Source organism: Pimephales promelas, chromosome 6, assembly GCF_988280905.1.
Source record: "Pimephales promelas chromosome 6, fPimPro1.hap1.1, whole genome shotgun sequence".
Lineage (NCBI taxonomy): Eukaryota > Metazoa > Chordata > Actinopteri > Cypriniformes > Leuciscidae > Pimephales > Pimephales promelas.
The window spans coordinates 10534726-10561058 of record NC_142774.1 but is presented as its reverse complement, the minus strand read 5'-3'; the positions used below and the strand labels follow the sequence as shown (position 1 = coordinate 10561058).

Sequence of the window (26333 nt, the reverse complement as noted above, 5' to 3'; positions counted from 1 at the left end):
ATTACATGGATGTGACTATTGTGAGTCAAAGTTATAGCGCCACCAACTGGCAGCAGGAAGTGTGTCATTTTCAAAATGCTTTGAAATCACCCTCTAATTTTAACTCGATTTGCTTCAAACTTCATCTGTATAATGCAAATACATGGCAGATGAAGACCTGTAAATGGATTCTTGATATCTTTGAAACTGTTGCCGTGGCAACGCATCAAACTTTACCATTCTTTTAGGATGCTTTTGAGACTCTTAGCATGCTTCAAATTGCATGAAACTCGACAGACACATCACATTTATTAGCCAGTAGACATGTGCAACATTTCAGAAACGGGCGTGGTGAGGGCTCAGTAGCGCCACCTTTTGACAAAAGTGGGGTTGTTAGTTTTATCTACAGTTACAAAAATCGGTATGTATATTGTACTCCTCGAGCCGGACAACTTTCTAATTGACACTCATTAGCTAGGACCCACAGAAAGTCAGATATGTTTGTTTGAATGTAGAGAAAATCTCAGAATTTTGCCAGTCTCTCAGTGTCTCTCTGTGTGAGTGAGAGGAGGGGCGCCTGTCAGGTTAATTTTAACCCTTTATTTGCTGTGTGCGAGTTCTCTGGCATTTTCGGGGGCCTTAACATCCTCTAAAACTCTTGAAACTTTGCACACGGGTCAGAACCCATGGCCATCAGGGCCAGGCAGAAGCTGGTAACCGGGCGTGGCAGGGCGGCTCGACAGCGCCCCCTGGACTGGGATTCGAAAATTTGTCCATAAATCAAACACACTTGCATGAATTAATATGAAACTTGGTACAATTAAAGATCACATCAGGCCAAACAACTTTCGTGCTCTAAGTTTTAAGAAGGAAGTTGGGAATTATGGGTTGTTTGAATAATTCTCCTAGGAGAAATACATCAAATTACAACGCATTTGTTTACCAATCACAACCAAACTCGGTGTGCATGAAGTCAAGACATTGAGGATGCTCAATTCCGGACGGATTTTTGATATCTCGAACGGTCTGGCCGTGACGAGGAAATGAATTTTATGACTAAAAAAGGACACATAAAATGTGTTATAACTTTGCTCATTTTACCTACAGTTACAAAACTTTCCACGTATATTGTTCTCGTCAAGCCGATCAACTTTCCAATTTAAAGTCATTCGCTCTGAGCAACAGAAAGTCAGATATTGTAGTTTGAATGGATTTATTTCCCCTGCGATTCACTCACTCTCTCTCTCTCTCTCTCTCTCTCTGTGTGGGTGTGTGTGTCTGTGTGGGGAGGGGAGGGCTGTTGTCTGTGTTTGTGTGTATGTGTGGGGGGGAGGGGAGGGCTGTTGTCTGTGTTTATGTATGTTTGAACCACACAGTGTGGCTGGCTGCGATTTTTCCTATAAGTCCTTGTCTCTAAGTCCTTGTCTTTTTGCATAACAATTTTGTATTTTTTTTAAATGACCAAATAGGCATATAACCCCCATCTTTTAAATGTATAGTTTGCTTTAAATAAAAGTAAGATTGTATTTGTAATTGAAGCTGAATGAATTTAAAATTCTTGTGCTATATTTCAATATATTTGTTTTCCTTAAGATTTTAAAACACTAACTTCATTCTTTTCTGAATTACAAATATTTGTTTCTGTATAAAATAATACTCTGACTAAAAACACATTTGATGTTTCTTTTTGTATTTTTATTTACATGTATTTATGTATATGTGTGTGTGTGTGTGTGTGTGTGTGTGTGTGTGTGTGTGTATGTATAAAGTGCAGGTTTTTTTAGATAAAGTAGAATTTCTATAACTATGTGTTGAACTGATAAATCACTCTTGTGTGTGTTAAACACAATCTACTTAATACAGACAACTTCATTATAAAGATAAATAACAAATCCAAAAAAATATATGATTATAATCTATGACAAAAAAAGCCATTACAAACTATATTAGTGGTAAATACACATTGCTCTTTGTATTGTTGTAAAATACATTCATGAAAAACAAGATAACAAAAATCAAAAAGATAAATTATTTTAGATAATTATTTTAAATGTATAGCAGAGATGTTAAATGAGGCAGCAACATACAAACTTTCTAGAACAACATGGACCTGAATAGCTGGTTTTTATGGAGGACAGTGAATAGGAAGAGGGTGCAAATCAAACAGCTCATTCTCAGACTACACAGCAAACAGCTTAAGTTTTTAGTGCTTTGTTTGAGGTTTTTAGTGCTCTGTCCTATCTATTATCTACATATAATAGATGGAACAGAACAAGAAAGGCAATTAATAATCTGTCATTGCGTCACTGCATTATGATATGAAAGGCTCAGTACAGTGTGGCACAAAACGCTTATGCGCATCCCGAGTGGAGAATGATGCGCTTAAAGCCACATGGAGTTACAGCGCACAGCGCATCGAGTCCGCATTGATGCAAGCTCTACAATACACTTCTTTTCGACAGTCAAAGTGGGGGTTACGTTTTTGCACGTCATACAGAATAACCCTAAAGGCACCAAGGTGGCGGTGCCACCGGCTTTATATTAAATATAAATATAGCTGTGAGCAGCGATAAAGGGCCAAAGCCGGTGGTACCACCATCCCGGTGCCTTTAGGTAACTAAAGGCATCGGGGTTGCGGTGCCACCGGCTTGGGCCCGCAATCGCTGCTCGCAGCTATATTTATTATTATTATTACTTTTTTTTAAATGTCATGTTATGCTCTAAATACTAAATAAAAATAAAATAAATAAATATAAAATAAATACAGCACAGAATAAATATATATAAGTATAAAGTGCCCAAAACTGAGCTTACAGCATGTACATGTCAGTGTTAAGATGCTTCTGTGAATGCCTGGGAATTGATGACACATAAAATCTCAAAGCATACATTCAACAGTACATGTTGTGCAAAAGCAATTGCCTTTATATTAAAAAAAAAAAAAAAAAATGACAGCCATATTGTACAGTACAGCCTGACAGTACAGAGCGCTGAGTGAACCCAAACTCTCCAGACTGCAGACATCACTCAAAACGATTGTTTAAAGTTCAAACTATTTCTGCTCAAGAATTTCATAAATGTGGGAAAATGTAATGCTGATTCAGAAGTGTTAAAACTGAGCTCCACAAATCGGTTTTAGTTTGAGAGCAGGCGAGATTTATGAGCTTCTCTCTGGGAGTCTCTCTCTGAGATTTTTTTAGATGTAGATTAAGAGTAGCTGTCAGCTAAACAGATCCAAAGAAGTCAAAGCGGCTGCAGAAACAAGACACTGTCAGAATAGCAGTCAGTGCCAGCTCTCTCACAAGGTCACAAAAACAAGCCATGTGCCAATAGCAATAATTACACTCATTCACACAGAGTAAATAATAAGAAAAATCAAAAAGCTTTGTACATCTACAGGAAAACAATTTCATTTTTTTTAAAGCAAATGTTGCATATTGCAGGAGCTCAATTGTTTCTATTAGCACTTTACAAAATGGATCCCCATTTAGAGAAGCTGAGAGAGAGAGAGCTTGCTTGCTTAAGCATATGTTCAGAGAAATGTTGTGCACTAGAGGAGCATCCTGGAGTAAGCTATCCGTCAACACAGAGCTGGGAGGGAGGACTAGACAGACACATTTATTATGAATGTGATGACAGATGACACATACCTCAAAGTGATGTAAAGGGATGTGTGTGGAGACTGATAATTGCATAAAAGCGATAATTAAGAGTATAAGTTCAGCACGGTACGCTCTCACACCTCCAGTATTATTCATTATAAACACCCAGAAGTCGGTACCTCCGATTTTTTTTTTTTTTACATGCTATTATTCTGTTTTATTTTTTTTCTCTCTTTCAGTATTTCACGGTGGAAGAGCATTATGGAACTCAAGCACACGACAGCATCTGAGAGGTACGCCTCTGGGGGAGAGGTCTGACAAATGTTGGGTTTAGTTCCAGGACTGGCCCATTGACTGCAGAATTACCCTGGTAGGAGGTGCGAGAAAGAAAGAAAGTGCAAGTTTGGTGGTTCAAGCTCCTCAGGAACAGAGCCATAAGTTATCATCATTGTACCTTTGAGCAAGGCTCCTGACACTAGGTTGCTCCAGGGAGCCTGTCCCTGTAATAAGTTTGCCCTAAGTCACTTTGGATAAAAGTGTCTGCTAAATGGGTACCATGACAGCACCAAAGTTGAAGCATAGTACTTTTCTGTCAAGAAACAGATGCTTTTATCCAAAGTGCTTAAAAGTACACTCATTACAGAGACAGTCCCCTTGGAGCAAACTAAGTGTCTTGCTCCAGGGCGCAATGGTGATAGTACAAAGATCGCCTTTTGTGGTGTTCCAACTAGTAACTTTTTGGTTACCAGCCCAGAACCACTACATCATTCCATTAATAAAAATAACCTAAATGAATAAAGAAGATACAGTGGGAATAACCAGTTGTCCTCTGAAGGAGATATACTGTAACAACACATTCTCACCCCAATGCGTCACCTTTTGACCATGCTTCAATATTTGATGCTTTAGGCGCCCTTTAGTGTCAGTTACATGACACAATCCTACGGCATCATCTAACTGACGCTAATGGTGCGTTCAATGATTTCAATGTTAAGTCAATACAAAGACACGTTACGCGGGTAAAAAATTCCTGTGGCGCGAATGAGGCGTGGAGCGTGGCGCGGAAGAAGCGAATACGACTTGTTCGCGCGAATGGCACGAATTGAGCGTCTGAGCGAATGATTTAGTTAGTGCCATTTGTGCATTCATGCGTTTGACGCGAATTCGCGTCTGCCGACCGAGTTGAAAAATCTGAACTTTGGCGTGAATTCGCGCCGCGTTAACCAATCAGGAGCCCAGCTGCTTGCTCACGTGGTGAAGTGTCTGGATGCTTCAATTAATTATTTTGTTAATATGACTAAATGCATGGTGGGATTATGCACAACAAAGCAAAAAATTTATCGCTTAAAACATTATTTCTATATACGAGACATGTTCATTTTGTATTGAATGTTATTCATTCCATATCTAGATTATATGAAATGTATTATGATTTAAAGACAATCAACATATAACCTTATGTGCAGAAGTTCATGTCTGGACGTGAGAGAAAAAAAAATCACAAGGACAGGTTAATAACTTTTGAAAGCTGGCTATATTTATCATCAAAACAAATGACAGATTAGATGGATGAGGGCGAGGGTGATCCTCTCTCCGATGCGGGACAACAGGTCATCAAACTAGGCGCGTGACACGCGGAAGTACCGCTGACAGCGCCCGTCATCCAGCGCAGCTCCTGGAGCGAGCAAATGGTGAAACTCGCCAAACGGTTCACCTCCGAAGGGTCCGGTGGACACAAATATACAGCGACGATGATCCCCACGCCGCTATCCTGCTCTCCAGAGTAAATACAGAGCGGTAACTCTCTTGCTGAATGCTCGTTCGACATAAAAACAATGGCCGCAAACAGATTTCGATTCTGACGCGCGCCAGTTTCACTCTTGACACGCGAATTAACACAAAGTGGTCAAGCGTCAAACTAGACGCGTCAGGCGCGAATTTGATGCGCTATTCGCGTTCGGTGTGAACACAGCATAAAGGAAAGCGTCAGTTAGATGACGCGGGTAGGTTTAGGTCTGGGGTAGGGGTAGGGTTACACGCGATCCTAGGGCGTCATCTAAAGGGCACCAAAAGCGTCAGATATTGTAGCATGGTCAAATGCTTCCCAAGTCGTCAGTTAGATGACGCCTTGGGGGTGAGAGAATGGGCAATGGAAGACACTTTTGAGGTTAATCTCAACTGTATATATGAACTATTCTAATCTGTTCTGCGGAACTATTGATGGATCTGATAGCGATGCTAATGCACTAGTCAGAGCGCTCACTGCAGGGCTGAAGTTGCATGGTTACGCATGGCTGTATTGCATAAATGGCTGCTTATGCATTTATGCAAAGCAATGGACATTACTCTCTTTCTCGTGGATTCAATTAGTCAAACCTCAAATTAGATCAGAGAATGTTTACCACAATTTTCACATCTGTCTACAGTAAACCTTTTTTAGATGCTCTGTGAATTTCATTAACAAGTCCTTGCAGGTTATGCTATACCTACATGAACAATATTCATCCAAAACAGATTTATTATTTTCTAATCAGTTGTTGTTTACACACACAATCCCATACTAGTCATCAGATCAGATCTATCTACAATATATATATATATATATATATATATATATATATATTGATGATGACATTTTGATGATATGCCGGTCAAATATAACCTCTTAATTAGTTGAACAATATATATATATATATATATATTTTTTTTCTCAACTAATATATATATATATATATATATATATATATATATATGAATAGTTCAGATGCAAAAGCCTCTAAGTGCCATTTGAAATTTTCTTCTAGAATGATCATTTTTATCAAGCTTGTATATTTAAGTTCAGTGATTTCACTTAAATGGCAATGATAATTACCTATTAATTGTTATTTAAGTGAAATTACTGAACTTAAATATACAAGTTTGATACAAATCATCATTAAAGAAGAACATTTCAAATGGCATTTAGAGGCTTTTGCATCTGAACCCTTTATAAATAAATAAAAAAAAAAAAAAATATATATATATATATATATAATTTTTTTTTTCTCAACTAATTAAGAGGTTATATTTGACCGGCATATCATCAAAATGTCATCATCAAAAGCGAAAACTCACCATTTTTATTCAAGTGGAAACTCTGAGATATATATATATATATATATATATATATATATATATATATATATATATATATATCGATCTACATATCATGTCTGTTGTCTGTCTGTCTAAACAAAAAGCAATTTGTAAATCCATGCTGAATCTAAACAGTCGAAATTTAATACAACGCAGTGCAATACGAAAATCAACCACGGTCCTCTGCAATGTTTGCGATCGTGATTTCGCACTGGTCGGGGTGCTATATCCTCTTTCCAGGTAGACAGTAATAACTCAAAGCCTGCTGCCACAGACACTCGGATGTTTCCCCGCTGAGACTGATTTGATGAGATGGCGATGCCTCCATTCATTTGACTGAGGGGCCTGAAAAGCCCTGAGTGGATCACAGAGGTTCACATCTCATATCTCCCGTGGCTGTGCCATGAGAAGAAATGCATTTACTCACTTACAAAAAGACACACAAACCATGCCAAACGCAGCACATACCCAGATCCATAGATGCAAATGTTTGCAAAAATCAGGTTGTTTTGTGTTCTGCGTGGTGAGTTGCGCATTGGTTAGCCTCAACCCCTCAATGCATCATCTTCCCGCAATCAACTAATACAACCCTAATAAGTCATTTTGATCGAATCAGTAGTTTTTTTCTTTCTGTTATAAAGCCCATGGTTGTTGTACTGCAGGGTTGGTAAACAACAGCAAAAACACAGAAGGCGACTGCTGCCAATTGATCACTGCCTGAAATTAAAATACGTAATGAGAACATCCAACATATGTGCATGGCTTTCACATCTGATACATAAACAGCTTGGTCTGCAATCCCCCTTGATCCTTCAGCAAGTTTTTCGGGGATCTCAAACTCCATTAAAGTGATTAAAATGTAATTTCTTTTGCGATGAGATTCTAGTGACATGCTGCTAAGGTGAGGGGTGGTTTATCAGATGCAAGAGCATATGGAGCCCACCAGCAGTGGAAACAGGAAGTGATCGGTCTGAATTACCAAGAGACGAGTGAGCCGGGGTAAATCAGGGCTATCAAACACTTTCAAAGCACTTTACTGTACCATAAAACCTCCATGCATCCATGAGGGAAACATCTTGCTCTGCCTCAGACCATGGGAATGAAATAGATGTCTTAAGAGGATTAAAAATGCTTGGCCTGGCAAATCTGTAAACAACCAGCTCCCTTAACCGACATGTAACTACAATACATGTGTCAGGGAAAGTTTACAGCTTTCCAAATATTGGTCCAGCAAAGCGCTTGACAGAGGATGCGGAAACAAGGCGGCCGCCTGGTTCAGCGAGGAGGGAAGGAGCGTGGAGGAGTAGAAATGAGGAAGGTGATGTACGACTGCTGAGTCTGAAAAAAAAAGACCCTCAAATTTACAGTCATGGGCAAGGAGGTGGGAGGGGGAAGATTTTAAAGATGTTTTCCAATTATAAAAGATCGTACAAATCGTGTGGAGAGTAAACGACAAACATTTGTGAGCTAACTCCAGCTGTGTGTGTGTGTGTGTGCACTGTTTTTAACCTCTGCGCCAGTTGATTTATACACCCACTAACACACTCCTGAACTCCAAGTGTGTAATTAAAGCAGGCCGCTCAAAATGAACATCCATTCCCTGGTAGTTGCTCTCTCTGTGGATTTACTGTGATGTGGGGTGAAGAGGGTCTTCTCTCAGAGGGGGCAGGCCAATGGGGTCTATAATACCTGGAGAAAGCTATTTGTTAGCATTTATATTCAACCTGGACCACCCGGAAGTGTGAGATTTGAAATCTGCTATCCTCGCTCATGGTCCCACAGAACCAATCAGTCGAGAATGTATTGTGACTAAGGGTGTTTTCAAACCTGTAGATTGTATATTTTGTTCCGAAACGGGGGGTTAAAGGGATAGTTCACTTTGAAATTAATTTTTGATATGTTTTAGCTTACCTCAAGGGGATCCAAGACGTAGGTGTCTTTGTTCCCACAATATTTTCAATTTTGACACTGGAGGCTAAGGGGGTCCACCAAAAAGTATGCACAGAGAAGTCAAAATTAAACATGATTTAATGACTCGTAAATGTAAGTACACATTGATGGCCTAAGACACGAAACAAGCGGTTTTTGTGAGAAAACGAACAGTATTTATATCGTTTTTACCTCGTGTAATCATAGTGATGTCCAAGTGATCTGAATCAGTTGTGCAATGTCCAACTGAACCGAACTGAATCAGTTCAATGTTACGCCGGAAGTGATCGCTTGCGTGTGACGTCACTCAATATTTACACAGAGATTTCGGAAGTTTTACCTTTTACTAAACATATTTAGATATACCGAAATCGTCTTCCATTGCGGTTTCACGTATATCTAAATATGTTTAGTGAAAGGTAAAACTTCCGAAATCTCTGTATAAACAAAGAGTGACGTAGGCGCGCAAGCGATTCGTTTTCTCACACAAACCGCTCGTTTCGTGTCTTAGGCCATCAATGTGTACTTACATTTACGAATCATTAAATCATGTTTAATTTTGACTTCTCTGTGCATGCTTTTTGGTGGACCCCCTTAGCCTCCATTATATGACTGATAGACAACAACGGTTTGACTGAAAAATGTCAAAATTGAAAATACTGTGGAAACAAAGACACCTACATCTTGGATGCCCTTGAGGTAAGCTAAAACATATCAAAAATTAATTTCAAAGTGAACTATCGCTTTAAATTGTTACAATGTTGCATTTTCTTTTACAAGGCAACAATTTAAGATGAATAGGCATTCTTTGTCTTTTAGAGTTGACTTTAAACCAAACGTCTTCAGAGTGCTTTTTCAGTCTGGCCAAGACACCTCTTTCAGACAATCTTGTTCCAGTTGTTTTGGCGTGGATTCGAACACGATTACCGTGTTAAAATATACATAAACAACTCATAGAAAATGTACCAGGGAGAAAGTGTGAAGGGCGACAAAAAACATGCCAGTTAAATGATTTTTTGATCGGTCAATAGAACCACATAACAATGTCTCAAAGGCAGCAGACAGGGACAAATCTAAGCCGATTCGAAGCTTGTAAGAAAAAAAAATGGCAGTGGTAAAACATCTACTATAAAATAATTGTGCAATGATGCTTTTTTATCAGAATACAAAACAAGTTTGGAAAGTTCAAACACAACAAACACACACAAAAAAAAAAAAATCTCGCAGTCAGAGAATATGGTGAAGTCTCACAAATGAGAGGGTGACTGTGGTGATTGTATGCTCTCTGACAGATGACATTTTGATGTTTAGAGTGTTGGGCCATTTTTTTTCCTTGCTGGAATGTGTTATTTGGTGAATTTATGAAAGGAATACTTCACCCACAATGAAAATTCTGCCATCATTTGCACTTTCATGCCATTCCAAACAAAATATGACTATTCTTCTGTAGAACACAAAAGATGATTTGTGTGGATAAACAATATCCTACCTGCTGTTTTCCATAAAATGCAGTAAATTGGGTGGGTGCTATCAAACTTCAGAATGACGAAAAACACCATAAATGTCTCATAAAGGTATGTCAAGTCTTCAAAAGACATACAACAACTTTGTGTGAGGAACAGAGTGAAATTTGTGAAGCCATTTTTTTCAAAAATCTTGCCCTCACCCAAACTTAATCAGTTCTTCCCAATGATGAGCTTACAGTACACAATTCTTAATTTTCTTGATGCAAATGTCAAGTAATACTATCATACAATAGCATAATGTAATGTTTTACAGCAAAAACTACTTGACTGATAATTATATTTCACCCTGATGGGAATGCCCCTCTGTCTAACACCTTAACGTTTTATTTCTAGACTGTGTTTTTGACTTGTGTTTAGACCAGTGCTGACCAATTCAACTCTTTCTTCCATTGTCATGGTGATAATGCATCAATGTCAGAGAGAAAATGCTTCAAAAGAGCTTTTAGCTCTGCTGATAGCTGAAGTCAAGAACATGGACCTCAGCTTCTTCAGTTAGAGACATACTGCTGTTTGATGCATGACAGTCAGATGTTCAGAAATATGAAGAAGTGTTATTTATGTCTAAAGCGCTCTCAAAAGACTTTTTCCTGTTGAAAACATAGCTAGTGCTGTACATTATGATTTTTTTTTTTAGAGTTGTGTTTTTCATATTTAAAGGTTTAAAGCAATCTGCAGGCTCAAAGGAAACATTTATGTTTCCTTACGCAAGTATTAATAGCTGATGCATGAACCTTGAAACACAATTGAGTAAATCCGCATTTTTCAAAGTTGTAAAGGTACAGCAAAGCAGATCTTCATTGAAAAATTACTTTAAATGTCATTCTGTTCCTCACACAGAATTATCATATGGCCTCAGCAGACTTACAATATAGTGCACAAGTCGTATACAACGTTTAATGATACATTTATTTGCTTTCTGGAGTTTGACAGTTTCAACCACCATCCTCTCATCTCTTATTTATCTTATTTTGTGTTCCACAAAACACAATGTATCGTGTGAAAAAAATAGTAATTCTGTGAAAAATAAAATGACATGAAATAGCATGAAGTAAAATATATCATAGATAGATAGATACACGGATACACTCTCAGAAAAAAAGTACAAAAGCTGTCACCGGGGCTGCACCTTTTCAAAAGGTAAACTTTTGTCCATTTTAGGTGCTAATATGTACATTTGAGGTGCTAATATGTACATTTTATGTGAAAATATGTTCATTTTAGGTGCTATTATGTACATTTTAAGTGTTAATATGTACATTTTAGGTGCTAATATGTCCATTTCATGAGCTAATATGTCAATTTTAGGTGGTAATATGCACATTTTAGGTGGTAATATGTCAATTGTAGGTGTTAATATGCACATTTTAGGTGATAATATGTACATTTTAGGTGCTAATATGTACCACTAAGGTACCAACATGTAGCCTTTGGACACAAAAGTGTACCTTTTGAAAAGATACAGCCCCAGTGACAGCTTTTGTACCTTTTTTCTGAGAGTGTAGATATCATTTTTAAAGGGAAGGGGACGTGAATAGAAAAACAAAAACAAGAAAGACAGAATCCACTGCTGTAAACCTTTAGTGAGTCTCTTCCTTTCAGTGAAATGGTCATAGTCTTTTATGCTCCTATTTCTAGAAAGACAGCAGACTGAAGACTGACTAACCTGTCTGCGAAGATCACGGGTCTTCTTGGTCATCTTGTCAATAGCTGAATTCAGAGGGTCTCCTTTTTCTTTTCTTCCAGTCTGTAATAAAAAGGGAGAAAGGTTGAGAAACAGAGTGTTACTTGTTTTGTAATGCCTTTTCATATCCAATTAGCTCACACCATAAGAACATGGAAGAGTACCAAACGAATAAAGAGAGATTGTAAGTGTTAATTTAAAAAAAAAAAAAAAAAGTGTTGTTGGCCTTATGGTTTTGGTGAACTTTTTTAGAAACCCCTTGATATTTGAGCCCTGTAAGTGCCTCTAAATGTAGACACAGCAGGGACGGAGTAAAGCGAGTGCCTCATAAAGTAACAATAGAGAGTGGACACGACCAACGATAAAAAAGACTGAGCGCAGTAGCAGATTTTGCAGACAGACTAACTTGAAAGAAGCCTCTGTGCTACATTTCTCCTCGACAAAAATGTCTGGCCACAGGCAAGTCCTAAAACGACAGGGATTAAACCTTTATAGCCAAATAAAAGACACATTGTGGGGTGCAGAGCACTCCATCTGATGAAGCCGAGAGGACACTATAGCCTGGAGCCATTTGAAAATCGCAACAAACTCTGAATGCTGCACAACTTGCATGTTCTTTCACCAATACAGCTCGGAGGATTACAGAGTTGAGTGTCTACAATTCTCCATTATATTCATAGCATGAATCAATTGCATTTTTGCCTCTTCAACCCTCCCATTCAATCTTTTGACAGTTTAACTGCAGAGAGGAAATGAACAAATTTGACCAGAGTCATTCTTTCTGAATCATCAATTCACAGGTGCTTAAAAACACTTAACTCCCCAGATGACACACTCGATGCGTGGTACACAAATGCTTATGGAATAAGCTTTAATTTAGAGAGGAAGCCAAAGGAAAAAAGACAGTTCCAAACTGCCTAGAAACTACATTTAATGAACAATCTCGTTGGCTGGCTTTACGCAACTTCCTGAATAAAGGGACAAATATTTCTCTATCAATCTGCCTGAAACTTTAGAAGGTACCACGTTGATTCAATAAGTACTCATTAAATAAGTGATGTTGCCAAAGTTCTTTACGTTAGTGGTAGCCTGGTTAAAACCAGACCAGTTGTGACTGGGTTATGGTCTGGCAAAGCATCACAGACAAATCATTTCCAGAGGGGCGTCACCAATGGATGTCAGAGCGATGAAGGAGATGACGTATCCAGAGCGGCGGAGAAACATTTCAGAGTGTTGTGTGAGTCTTTGCTCGGTTTTTAACAAAAAGGAAACGTTCAAAACACTTAAAACAGATGCTATAGCTGATTCGAACGTGTGATGTTCGACGGCGGCATCCATCTTTGTAATGTAGGCTACAAAATCTGCTTCAAAATCCCAGCGCTGTCGTCATCGTGTAAAGCCGGCCCCAACGTTTCTGATTGGTGCCGCGATTTCGACGGATTGGAAATGGGCTTGAATGAGTTCTTTGCCAGACTAATCTTCAGAGCAAATCTAAATTTGCTGGAGGTTATCTAGGCTAGGTTAGTGGTATCAAATTATTGAAAAAAAATATCTTCAAGGCACTCAAGTAAACAAGTTGAACTACATATTTCCACTATTTTAAGTTTAGATCTATAGAAAATCCCCGCATTTTTCATTGTTTTATGTGCAATTGTTGTGCTATAATCCATTTTTAAGATTAACCCCACCCCCAGTGGCCACACAAAAGGTCACTTTACATGTTGGTCAGACAGGCAGTTATCAGCCAGAATAAGCTGTGATGTGGACTAAGCCGTGAGGGAAAAGTCTGGCTACGTGTGACTAGGAGTGTCATGCACCATATAATATGAATGCCCCTGTTTGCTTCCTGTCTGATTGTTCCAGTGGCTGTTGTCCTCAAAAAAGGGATTCTCTTTCCCCTGTCAAGAGTGAGCGGGTGAAATGTGCTCTGGTTGAAACGAGGACGGTTCCCCTTGTTAGTGAGTAATTAAAGATTTTGCAGTGGTGGCGGCCGCCTCCCCTAGGTCCGATCTGCCAGACAGCTCACAGCTGGCTCCTGTATGTCAGTGTCAGAGGAAACTCTCACCGTTGATGACACCACATGTCCCATGTCTCTCTCTCTCTCTCTCTCTCTCTCTAGACAGCAAGACTGCAGGCTGTGGCTCCATACAAAAACAAACAGTATCCTATTAAATATGGACAGCAGGACTGCAACAGCTAAATGCCTGCCAGAATTTGTGTACAAAAGTGTATAAGAGGACAAAATAAAGTTGCAATGCAGGGGCATTTAAGATGCCATTTGGGATCTATTTTATTAAGAACAGTTTCGGAACAATCACTCGGAATCATACTTAAAGGATTAGTTCCCTTAAAAAAAAAAAAAAAAAAAAAAAAACTTTTGCTGATAATTTACTCACCCCCATGTCATCCAAGATGTTCATGTCTTTCTTTCTTCAAAGAAATTAAGTTTTTGGATGAAATCATTCCAGGATTTTCTCAGTTTAATTGACTTCAATGGGAACCAAACAGTTCAAGGTCCAAATGAGAGTTTCAGTGCAGGTGAAAGGGCTTTAAACGACACCAGACGACGAACAAGGGTCTTATCTAGTGAAACGATCAGTCATTAAAAAAAAAAAAAAAAAAAAGTATAAGTATAAGTTTTATAAGCTCAAATGCTTGCTTGCTCTGTTCTGTGATGAGCGAAAATGTAACAAAATTAACAAATCTTTTTCCGAGTCCTAGATAAGACCCTTATTCATCGTCTGGTGTCGTTTAAAGCCCTTTGAAGCTGCACTGAAACTATCATTTGGACCTTGAACCGTTTGGTTCCCAATTAAGTCCATTAGATGGAGAAAATCCTGGAATGTTTTCATCAAAAACCTTCATTTCTGAAGAAAGAAAGACGTGGACGTCTTGGATGACATGGGGGTGAGTAAATTATCAGCAAACTTTTTTTTTTTTTTTTTTTTTTTTACTACTCCTTTAATGTTTTCATCAATAGTGAAATTAATCATTACATAGAAAACCTAAAACCAAGACAACTTAGATTAAACAAGGAGAATGTGACATATAATTATTATTATTATTTTACAATGGTGAAATGTCAGACTCAGTCTGAATGGACATTATTTTAAATACAAAATGATCCATGTGTATGAAGTGTTTTTTTTTTTTTTTTTTTTTTTTTTTTGCCTGGCATGAATTGATATTCAAAGCACAATGTTAATTAGACAATCCGCTTTCATTTGGGAGATGACCCTCAGAATGAATACTGAATTCTAAAGCCATAATAACCTTTACCGGTGCTGCCATTTCAAATGGTATCTTTTAAAGCAGCATATCATTATTTATTTATTTATTTGCACCGTGGAGCACAATTAGGGGGCCAAGCCCTTGAATGAGGAGAATGAGCTCTGGACAAATGTGAAATAAAGCTTTCCTAACACATTACAGCAAAAATCTCTTAGACCCCAAGAGAAGAGCCCTAAATCAGTTCACAAACATCCAACAAACATCAGTTTCAAACCAGGGCACTCATTCATCTATTGGAGAGAGGAAAAAAAGAAGGAGTGGATACCTTAACAAACCAGCCATTGCTTTGAGCTAAATTAGGTGAGGAAATGCATTCATTCATTCATTCATTCATTCCTATTGGCACTTTGTTTATTATTTATTTGACATGTATTTATTATACTTTTTATTTCCTCTTTATTTTATGTTCCTCCTTATTATTTTTTTTTTATTTTCCTTCCGTGACAATCGTCAATGTGAAATAATCATGCCAATAAAGTGCTTTGAAATTGGAAGAAAGAGAGTGAGATTGAAAGAGAGCTAATTCAAAATTAAGAAAGTTTCAACATGGATATCGGATTCAAAAATAGGCATATATTAATTTAATTAATTATCTTTTCCATCATTGTATACAGAAATGGAATCTTTCATCAATGCTGACTAAAGGCGAGGCATCTGACCAGAGAATTGCAAATCAGAGGCAACAGTTGAAACAGTTGTATTCAGCCTGAGTGTTATGATATTGCTCAAAATTAATGACCATGTTGCCAAGCAACCGTCCTCCAGTTCCGCCTAGATGTTATTAATATACAGGCAGAGCAAGCTGGCTCACGTTAGATTGGCAAGTTCAATCAATATTCTTAAACTGGATGAAGAGGCAAGAAAATCTCCATGGAATCAGCAAACCTAACAGAACAAGACGCTATCTAAAGACATTTCCCTTTGTTCTACTAGTGCACAATGACAAGGCAATCATCTGTATGTGACTCTAACACAACAGTGTCTCAAAAAGACGGCCTTCATGATAGTTAGAAGAAATAAAGTTGACTGGCTTTGCAATGGTGCACCATTTATAGTCGTAGTTACAAGATAAGTTCTCCAAAAGCATGAATGCTGTAGCAAAAAAAGCTTGAAATAGAAAAATCGTGGTACATAAGCATAAGAATGATTCAATTCAGGTTACACCTTTTATCTAGCCTGGGAAAACCCAGACAACTTTGCTCTGAAAGTTAGTCTGGGAAAGAGCTCATTCAAGCCCATTTCCAATCCTTCGAAATCACGACAACAATCAGAAACGTTGGGGTGGCCTTTAAACGATGATGACAGCGCTGGGATTTTGAAGCTGATTTTGTAGCCTACATTACAAAGATGGATGCCGCCGTCGAACATCACTCGAATCAGCTATTGCGTCTGTTTTAAGCGATTTGAACGTTTCCTTTTTGTTAAAAAACGAGCAAAGAACAACACTCGGAGATGTTTCTCCGCTGCTCTGCATACGTCATCTCCTTCATCACTCTGACTGGTTTTAGGTCTATCCCCGACGTCCATTGGTGACGCCCCTCTGGAAATGATTTGTCTATGACGCTTTGCCAGTCCATAACTCAGTTACAACTGGTTTTAACCAGGCTACCTTTTATCTGTTTTTATCACATGTTAATTTTCTTGTATTTGAGGCGTAGTATTACGAATGCCCAGAGCCATTTATTGGGTGCTATGAATGTCTATCAAATGCGGCTGTACGTAGCTCATAGCTAATTGTTTTGATTATACCAGATGGCTTATGTAGCGCGACATAAATTTAACGAGGACGACGGTGGGTTCTAAACATGGTTCTAAACTACTAGCTGCCATAACTGATCCATAGGTATAAACAAACCACTTCGGTTATTGTTTCATTTCTAATTCAAACTCAGTAAGTCTAATTCAAATTTGAATGAAACATTGTGTAGTGTGGGTGGTTCACTTCAAATAATAATGTCTGAATTAGAAATTAGCCAATTCTTAACCAAACAAAGGTTGTTGTGGTAAGGCCACAACTCAATTGTCACAGAATACTATTGAATTTGCATCTTTCAGCTGAAATCAGAAGGAAACAGAAGTACCCAGAGGCAACTCAACAGATTTCCCCTCTTTGAAGTCTCTCTGTGATTCTCATGGAAATGATGACATGGACAGGTAAAAAGGAAAAACACGTGAGGACTAAAAAGTGAGTTTCAGAATTGTTTCAAGACTTTTCACCAAACTATAATTCGCACTCTTCTGCTTCCTGTCAAGAGTTTGAGATGTACACAAGGAACTCCACTTTGATACATTTGCAGTTGAGAGGGTAAATATATTGTGCCAGCATCTGGAGATAATATATACTCCATCATGGTTTCAGAAAGCAATACAAACATCGGCTATAATTAAGCTGTATTAAATATATTATTAAATATTTTTCCGCCAACGTTTTTTTTTTTTTTTTTTTTCAAATATTTTCCCGTCAGGGATTCTTTACTCATTCAGAAAATAAAGTCAATGGTGGGGAAACCATTGTCTCAGAAAACTTAACATGTCTTAACATACAGTGTTTATGTGTGCAATGGTTTAACAACAACAAAAAAATAATAATAATTACGTCACGTGAAATTACTTCTTTTTTTTTCTTCGTTGAATAACAATTTGCTGGGCAAACATAATCTAGCACAATATGGAGTCAACAATGGAGTCAACCAACTGAAATGCAACCATTGTTGCAATTAATAATTAATAAATCAAAGCATTTAATGCATGGAATCCATGTATACAAATGCAGTTCACCTCACACATAACTTAGTTGTTGATTTGACTTCTTGCTCCCTGTTTGGACATTAGAAGTAACACGTCTTGTCACTCCTCATGTGTTTGTCTGTCAAGTTATAAACAGCACATTTCACATTAAGAGGAGAAATTGCTTCGATCAAGAGTAGGAGACAAACATGCCCCAGAAGAATGCGTTAAGACCATTTTCCACACTGAATGCAGCTATCAACCCTACACCACTTAAATGCCAATTTAAATAGTATTACACACCATATTACAATGGTCTTCTGGGAAACTAAGAGCACTGACGAACAATGGACAGCTATGAAGAATACAAAGTTACCTCCACTTGATGGAAATAAACTGATATATCAAAAACAAACACTAGAGCAGTGCTTCCTTTTTGCATGTGTGACTTATCAAGGCTCAAGTAAACCTTATATATATATAGACATCTTGGAACATTGCAGGAGATGCATGAGATTTAAAGTCAAACTTGATGAGCATGCAGGCTCACAGATTGCTCAAAGATATACTTTTCACGTCACTCTCAAAGTTTTACTATACGGAAGACAGACAGACAGAATGAAGATGTAATTGGCATGTCTCACATTTTCACTTGTGGTCTCAGACTTTTGGACGCCACTGCACATACAGTATATTTGGCATTGGTTTATGCGCAGACACTCTGTTCATGCATTGTACACTGTATTTACTTTGGAGAATGAGATGGGGAGGGGACTGAGGCTACGGCATCAGTCAACAGAAACTGCCTTTCATAAACCATCAAAGGCATGCAATTTCATATTACAGAATATTTTCACTCTGAATCTTTGATATTTACATATAATAAATTCTTAGTGTGCGCCGGCAACTCCAATTTTTGGTTTATTCAGTTTTATAAATTTATAATAGTTGAAAATATAAGGTAGCTTGTACTCATAAATGGAACATATAAGCATATAAAGATTTTCATATTGAATTCAGATGAATTTAAATAAGTTCTCAATGTCTCATCGATTGTCCTTTTCAAAATTTAAAGGAAAGAGCAAACAAGCTTGGATCCAATCTATCTCTCACCTTCCCAAGGTATCCCATAGAGAAGTGCAATTCACACCTTTCAGGAACACAAATCACAGTTGGACTCCTGTGAAATACATGATACCTTGGAAATATGACAGATATAAGCATAGCAGATAAACAGCCGACTGGACCACTTCCAAATTATTATTTTTTTTTAGTTCTCATGCCAATATCAGTTGCATGTATTAAATAAATGACTACTGATAAGCTACTTAACCACGTGACTTTATCAACTGTATGTAATGTGTGTGTATGCATTACATTCTAAATTAAACTAAACGTGTTTTTATTAAAATAAACGTATGTATTCCATACTTTGATTGATTTATTGGGTTGACTGGTTGGTTTATTTTTCATAAACTTCACCTTTATTGTCAGCCGTGCTCTCCTCTATCCTCGAACGAGCTGTTGACTTCCTAAGTCTATGAAACCACTCCCTCAGAAACAGGCAGTGGGCTCAGATTGGTTAGTTTGGGCTGGTGGTGATTGGCTAAACTGTCGCTCACGTTGTCCGGAAGAATAACGCCCATTACCTTTATGAGCGAAACGTGCATGTCACGAGCTCCAGTCCAGATGTAAATATGTGTCAAATTGCAGTATCAGTTTGAGCCAGAATCAGACAGAGAAAGCCGCGATGAATCGAGTCAAACAGAACCTCACCACACACGGCTCTTACTAAACGTTTCTGAATGATAATTTGCAACATTTTTTAACTTTATACATGTTTCTTTTACACAATAGCATCTGACTGGCAACAATAGCAACTGACTGGCTGCTAATTTTATACTCAAACAGCGTTGGCAAGTTTACGTTCTTGATCAAATCGAAAATAACGTCATAAAACATATATACATGAAAAATACATTTACAACATTAGTACTTATACAAAATTCAGGTCCATAATGTTTGTACGCGCTTGTCGTAGACACAATAGGATAACTAGTAGCCTAGTGGCTATGAAGCCAGCACTGGCATTTGAAAGAAATAAAACACAAGGCTACGTGATACATGCAAATACATTTAAAATGATTAAGTCTTAGCCTACTTAAAGGTTGTGGCCCAACAACTGCTGCCTCTTGTTTTAAAGTCGGAACTGCTTCATGTTTTAGTAAGTTTCTTGTTGAATCCGGTGTTGAACTCGTGGAGATTTTGGAAGCTGTCTTCCGTAAAATGCGCAGCACAGAGAGCTAGATTACGATCGCCATGTTCAGGAACATAATTAAACAAATTGTATGTATTGTTGACGAAGTAGCCTATAGCGTCCGTGGGAAGCTCGAACACAGAATACCTGACAGCTGGGTGAACACAACACACTCGGCGTGCCGCAGAAATATGCGCATGCCCTTTTTTGCATTTTCCGGAGGGAGTGGTTGATGCAAATATGTGTTAGTGACGTCTAAATCCCAGCTGTAGTCCCAAACGAGTCGTTTTTGTAGGCAATTATACTTCCTGATTTTTAAAAGATGATATCTCTGCTTACACTAAACTTTCAGCGCTGCAACTTTGCAGATAATTTTCATGCACCAACAGTAAAATTACACACTATTTAAAATAAAAAAAGGGAAATCGCAGTCAACCACCCCTTTAATGATTGGTTGATTGATTGGTTGGTTGATTTTGAACATACAATGAAGTCTAAGCAGTCCAATGTTGTTTTGGATCCCATTGACTTTCAGAGTCTGGATAAACACAGTTGAACCATTCTTCAAAATATGCCTTTTTTTTATTCTGCAGAAGTCATTACGCGTAATAACAACATCAGGGTGAGTAGATGATGACATGATTTTCATTTCTGGCTGAACTATCTCTTTTATTAGATTTGTTTAAACTTACATTTGAAGATTGAATTTCAGATTAGAATTTCTGTTCACTTTGATCTGGTGCCAAAAGAGAGTGTTAGATGGAGGCTGCTTACGTCTGCAGAGCCCAGCCCAAGATGCTGCAGGATCGTTACTCAACCCCCTATTGCTTTCAGAGCCAAATGCTAATGTGTCATTTACCTATCACTGGGAGGGAAGGTTTATCTGGGACCCAAGTAAAACAATTCGCTTCTTTAAAATCTGCAAAGTGAAAGCATTACAACACAATGGTACTCACAATGTACTGTAGTAGTAAATTAAACTGACAAAGTACACAGTGTTGATTGCTGATCTAATGTCTAGCCATTTGTTAAAACCATATATTGGTTTAGCTTTTATCAGCTACCATATCATATTTGCATACTTTTAACTTGAAAATGTAGCTATATGTTAAGATCCACAAAAACATAGCCCTTGGGCCATATGCTAATTAGTCAGGAGCAGTGTGTACCCGATGGAAAGCAAATGCTCATGAGCACACTGACGTGTGGTATATTATTACAGAGAACAGTTCAAGCACAGTCTCTTGGCTGCTGGTGGCCAAGAATGAGCTCCGCACCTGACATCTGAACCTTAATTCATGGAATCCAATCAAAATGTAGCTTTCAGTCCATGTCTAGCTGCATTAAAGCATTGTATATGCAAGTGTAAACTGTAATATATATATATATATATATATATATATATATATATATATAAAGAGTTCAGATGCAAAAGCCTCTAAGTGCCATTTGAAATTTTCTTCTAGAATGATCATTTTTATCAAGCTTGTATATTTAAGTTCAGTGATTTCACTTAAATGGCAATGATAATTACCTATTAATTGTTATTTAAGTGAAATTACTGAACTTAAATATACAAGTTTGATAAAAATCATCATTAAAGAAGAAAATTTCAAATGGCTTTTAGAGGCTTTTGCATCTGAACTCTTCATATAGCCTATACATACTCACAAACACATCAAAGTGTTTGTCTGGTAAAATTCTTTCTAGATTAACATTGATTAAAGTTGTCAAAGGCTGTGACATGATCTTCACCTTCCTGTTTAAATAGTTTTTTTTTTTTTCTCATTTATGACAAATCCGATTTAATGAAATCTAGTTCAATGAGGGTAAGACTATTTTGATGGCCCACTTTAGACATTTTACTAAGTAAACTTGCAACTAAATGTCAACTAACTCTCACTAGAGTATTAGTAGACTGTCTGCTTAAAGGGTTAGTTCACCCAAAAATGGAAATTCTGTCAGTAATTACTCACCCTCATGTCATTCTTTCATCTTTGGAACACAAATTAAATTATTTTTGATGAAATACGAGAGCTTTCTGATCCATCCAAAAACAGAAACTGAAAGGCAAATTTCAAGGCCCAGAATGGTAGTAAAGACATTGTTAAAATAGTCAATGTGACTACAGTGATTCAAACTTAATGCAATGAAGCGACGAGAATACGTTGCTATCTCTGTGGGATCAGAAAGTCAGATTTTGTGTGTTTGTGTGTGTGTGTGTGTGTTATTAAGATGAACGAAGGTCTTACAGGTTTGGAATGACACGAGAATGAGAAATTAATGACATCATTTTAATTTTTGGGTGAACTTTTGATGGTCCCTCAACATACATTCTATTGACTATAAGTAACTTTGCAAATACATGTTGATTTATTCTACTACCACAAATCCTAACACCTAACCTAACAGTCTACAAATACTTGAATGTGATTTAGTTGGCATGTAGTTGCAAAGATTTAAGATATAGCAGTTTTTTCTTCTTCATCATCTTACAGTCAGATGAATGAGTTGATAGTAATAAATACTTGCCCCTTGTTAAATATGAAACGCAATCACTGGTTAGCATGATATGTGTTAGCATCCACTCAAACACCAGAGAGAGAGAGAAAGAAAGTGAGAGAGAGAGATGTTAAGTTTACTCAACATAATAGGAAGTCAGATCATAATTAAGATCTTTTTAGCTGCAGAGCTCTAATTCATAGGGCTGTGTTAAGCATTGGAGTGAGGTGCAGAATAGTGAGAAAATTTCAAGATTGAGAGCAGAATTGAGGGAGGTGATGATAGATTCACCCTTCTGCTAAAAGCTTAACTGCGAGAGAGTGGCTGTTTGAGGAGGCAAAGCACAACAGCACCTTCATTCTTGCGTGTGTTTTATCAGAGGTAATCACTGATTCCATACGAGCGAGTCTGCCAATGCATGAATTGAAGTCCTGCGATGAAAAGATGATTTTAATAAGCGTATTTAGGTGTAATTATACCCCAGCTCTGACTTAAGTGTGAGTGGGTAAGGGACAACTTTGCTGAGTGCATGTGGGCTTTTAAGACAGATCGCACCATACATCAGTAATCACTACATGATGGGTAAATGTCAATCGCTGCATATGATGCATTCTGAAAATCTGAAAAAGTTGATGGATTTTTTATTTTTATTTTTAGGATTTATTTTTTTTCCAACAAGGATGTATTGAATTGATCATAAGTGACAGAAAAAATACGTGATACGATCTGGGAAAACCCGTCGTCTGTAGTAGCCTAAAGTCTAAATAAAGATTGAATGTCAGTTTTTTTGCAAAAATTGTTTTTTTTTATTAAATTATTATTCTATAACATCTTGTTTATCATCTCTGAATATATATATATATATATATATATATATATATATATATATATATATATATATATTGGGAAAATTCACTAGATTAGTGCAGAAAAATAGCGATTTAAAATGTCCAGCTGAAAAGAACAAGCAGGCGGAGTGGAGGGGCAATAAACAATATCTCCCGTTCAGCTCTCCTTCTCTTAATACTACATACAAAGACAGTTCACCTATCAAAATAAACCACATATCAGAATAAAGTCCAGTCCTAGGTGGACTACAACGACACGCAAATTTTTATTTATTTATTTTTATCCAGCGTTATCATGTGTTGTGATGCGGAGCACAAGAGAACAACAGAGTTTGAAGCTGCTCATTTAAAAGACCTTGCTCGCCTCTCAATCGTCCAATTTCAAAACGGTTTTCACAGGATGAATTTTGAGTTTGTAAGCTTTGGAATGATACCTAATCTAGGATGATTACTAAAATATGTGATATGAAAAACGGCTATAAAAAATGGAGCGCCAGACGTCCCGCTAGCAGGACGTGACCATTGATTCAACCTTTTTATCTCAAAATTCCGTTTCTGGAAATCATAGCGATCAGCCGACTTCAGATAACCATACAGACAAACGATAAAAGAAATAAAAACAGATGTGGAAAGGACTTGAACCCAGCTTTAATATGGTCTCAAAACCTGAAATATGTCAAATTTCACCATGTGGTGGGTTTTCCCAGATCGCATCACATTTTTTTTTAATGGGATTTATAATGGGATTTTTTTTTTCAAATAAGTGCTGTTCTTTTGAACTTTCTTTTATAATCCTAAAAAAAAAGTATAATAGTTTCCACAAATATATATCAAAAAGCACAACTGTCACTGAGCATCATGATGCAGCAAAGATTTCAGAAATACATTCAAATTTTATTAAAAAGCTCAAATTTGGATTGTATTTTTACTTTTACTGTGTTTTGGATAAAACAATTGCAGCTTTAGTGAGCAGACTTTTGAATGGTAGTGCGTAATGTAGATGGGACAGAAAAAATAAAATAAGACGGAAGAGAGGGGGTGTCACGAATGGAACAGGAGTCAGAAAGGTGGTAAGTGAAATAGTGTTTATTCACAGGTTGCAGATCTAGACAGAGATATGGTGAGTATCCGAGCAGACGATATTCAGGATGGAACAGGATGGAGTCTTTGTTTACAGATGCGGATGGAGAGTCGCTGGGAACAGGCTGATGACTGGAGACTGAACTTCCGTGTGAAGTTTAGCAGGTGATCGATGGATGGAACTCGGGTACGTAGCGTGATAGTCTATAGTGTCATGTTGACGAGACCAGACAATGAGTGTGTGAAGAGGAGTTGAATATATAGGGAGGTGACCTAAGGTGCAGGTCATGGTGATTAAAACTCAGGGGACTGTGAACGAGTGGGATGAGTGAGTGAACCTGGTGGAATCCTGACAGGGGGACAGTTATTATTGCATTACTGAGATTTTTATAGAATAGTAACTTGCAAATATTTGCAAATAATTACAGTATGTATATAAAGTAAAAATAAAGGAAATTGTCTTGTTTGGCTTGCGATTGCATACAAAAAAAAAAGACTAAATAAAAATTGAATAAACTTTGTATTTAACTTTTTACGCCCACGTACAAACAAATTCAGTAGATTCAGCATCTGTCCAGCAAATAATGTGTATTAGACTAGCGCTAAACCTGTACTAGATTACCGCTTTCGTAATACATCAAATCAACAATAGCATCAATACGCTTTGATTGTACAAAAAAAAAAAAAAAAAAAAATACAAGAGGACAGCGTACCTGGAAAATGCATTTACAACTGTCCTTTTGAGCTAAAGTCTCCTGAGCATCGAGGAGTTTGCAAAACAAATTAAATGTGACTGGTTGATGGATGTGTTCATTTTTGATGGTCCCCTGAAAAGACGGGACACTTACCGGGGATCATAATGTGGTGTAATGCAGACGTTTAAAAATAGACATGGCTTGATGCATGGAGGCGGGGAGGGGCCGTGCTACCAAATCTGAGGCTGGAGAAATGGAGGAGGAGAAGGAAGAGTTATTAGGCCAACACAAAACTGATTGTCTATTCCTGCTGCAGAGCGGAGCACATAGCAGCCATGCACTCTGAGGAAGCATGGACTGAATGGCAAGTGGGTGTTTAGGAGAGAGAGAGGGGGGGGGGGGGGGGTCAATGAAAATGAGTGTACGGGGAAACAAAGACCTACACTAATGAATGAGAAAGGTTAAGAGGGATGAGAAATACGTAATCTGGGAATTCTGCTCTGTTTGGAGATTGTGGTGGAAGGCCCGAAAATAACTATTTGTCAGAAACAACGAGAGACTATTTTTGGTGAACCAGGTCAGGGAAACAAGCAACACATTGAGAGAAACGAGGCAACTTTTTTTCTTTTTTTTTCTCCCTGTCTTTAACACACTCCAGAGGGAAAACAATTCCCATATTATCTGTTCTACTGTGCGGGATTAGGATTAGCGAGCCCCGCATCATATGTTGAACAGTATGTCAAAAATGGCTGGATTACCCTCTTTTCCAGAGTATTTTTAAATCGTGCAATTTGTGATATTTTATTGGATTATATCCTTACAATATCTGATGATATTCAAGAGATTTGGTTCGCTGTTAGGTTTGTATATATACAGTATATATATATATACAGTATATATATATATATATATATATATATATATATATATATATATATATATATACTGTATATATATACTTGTCAAATCAACTTAAATAATTTATTTAGTTCAGATAACTTATTATTTTGAGTTTCTGATGATTAAATCAATCTTCTTCATTGTATTAACTCACTTTTTCCATTTCAATCAACTTAAAATT

At 37.4% G+C, this 26333-nt stretch overlaps 1 protein-coding gene across 3 annotated transcripts in view; it reads right to left on the bottom strand.

The window, feature by feature from the left end:
* Positions 1-26333, bottom strand: part of ctnna2 (catenin alpha 2) — a 443954-nt gene that overhangs the window by 84963 nt on the left and 332658 nt on the right. For all 3 annotated transcript variants that reach the window (XM_039689255.2, XM_089132075.1, XM_039689246.2), the window contains one exon: positions 11835-11915. In XM_039689255.2, the coding sequence (XP_039545189.2) occupies positions 11835-11915 (81 nt within the window). The remainder of the gene's footprint in view (positions 1-11834; positions 11916-26333) is intronic.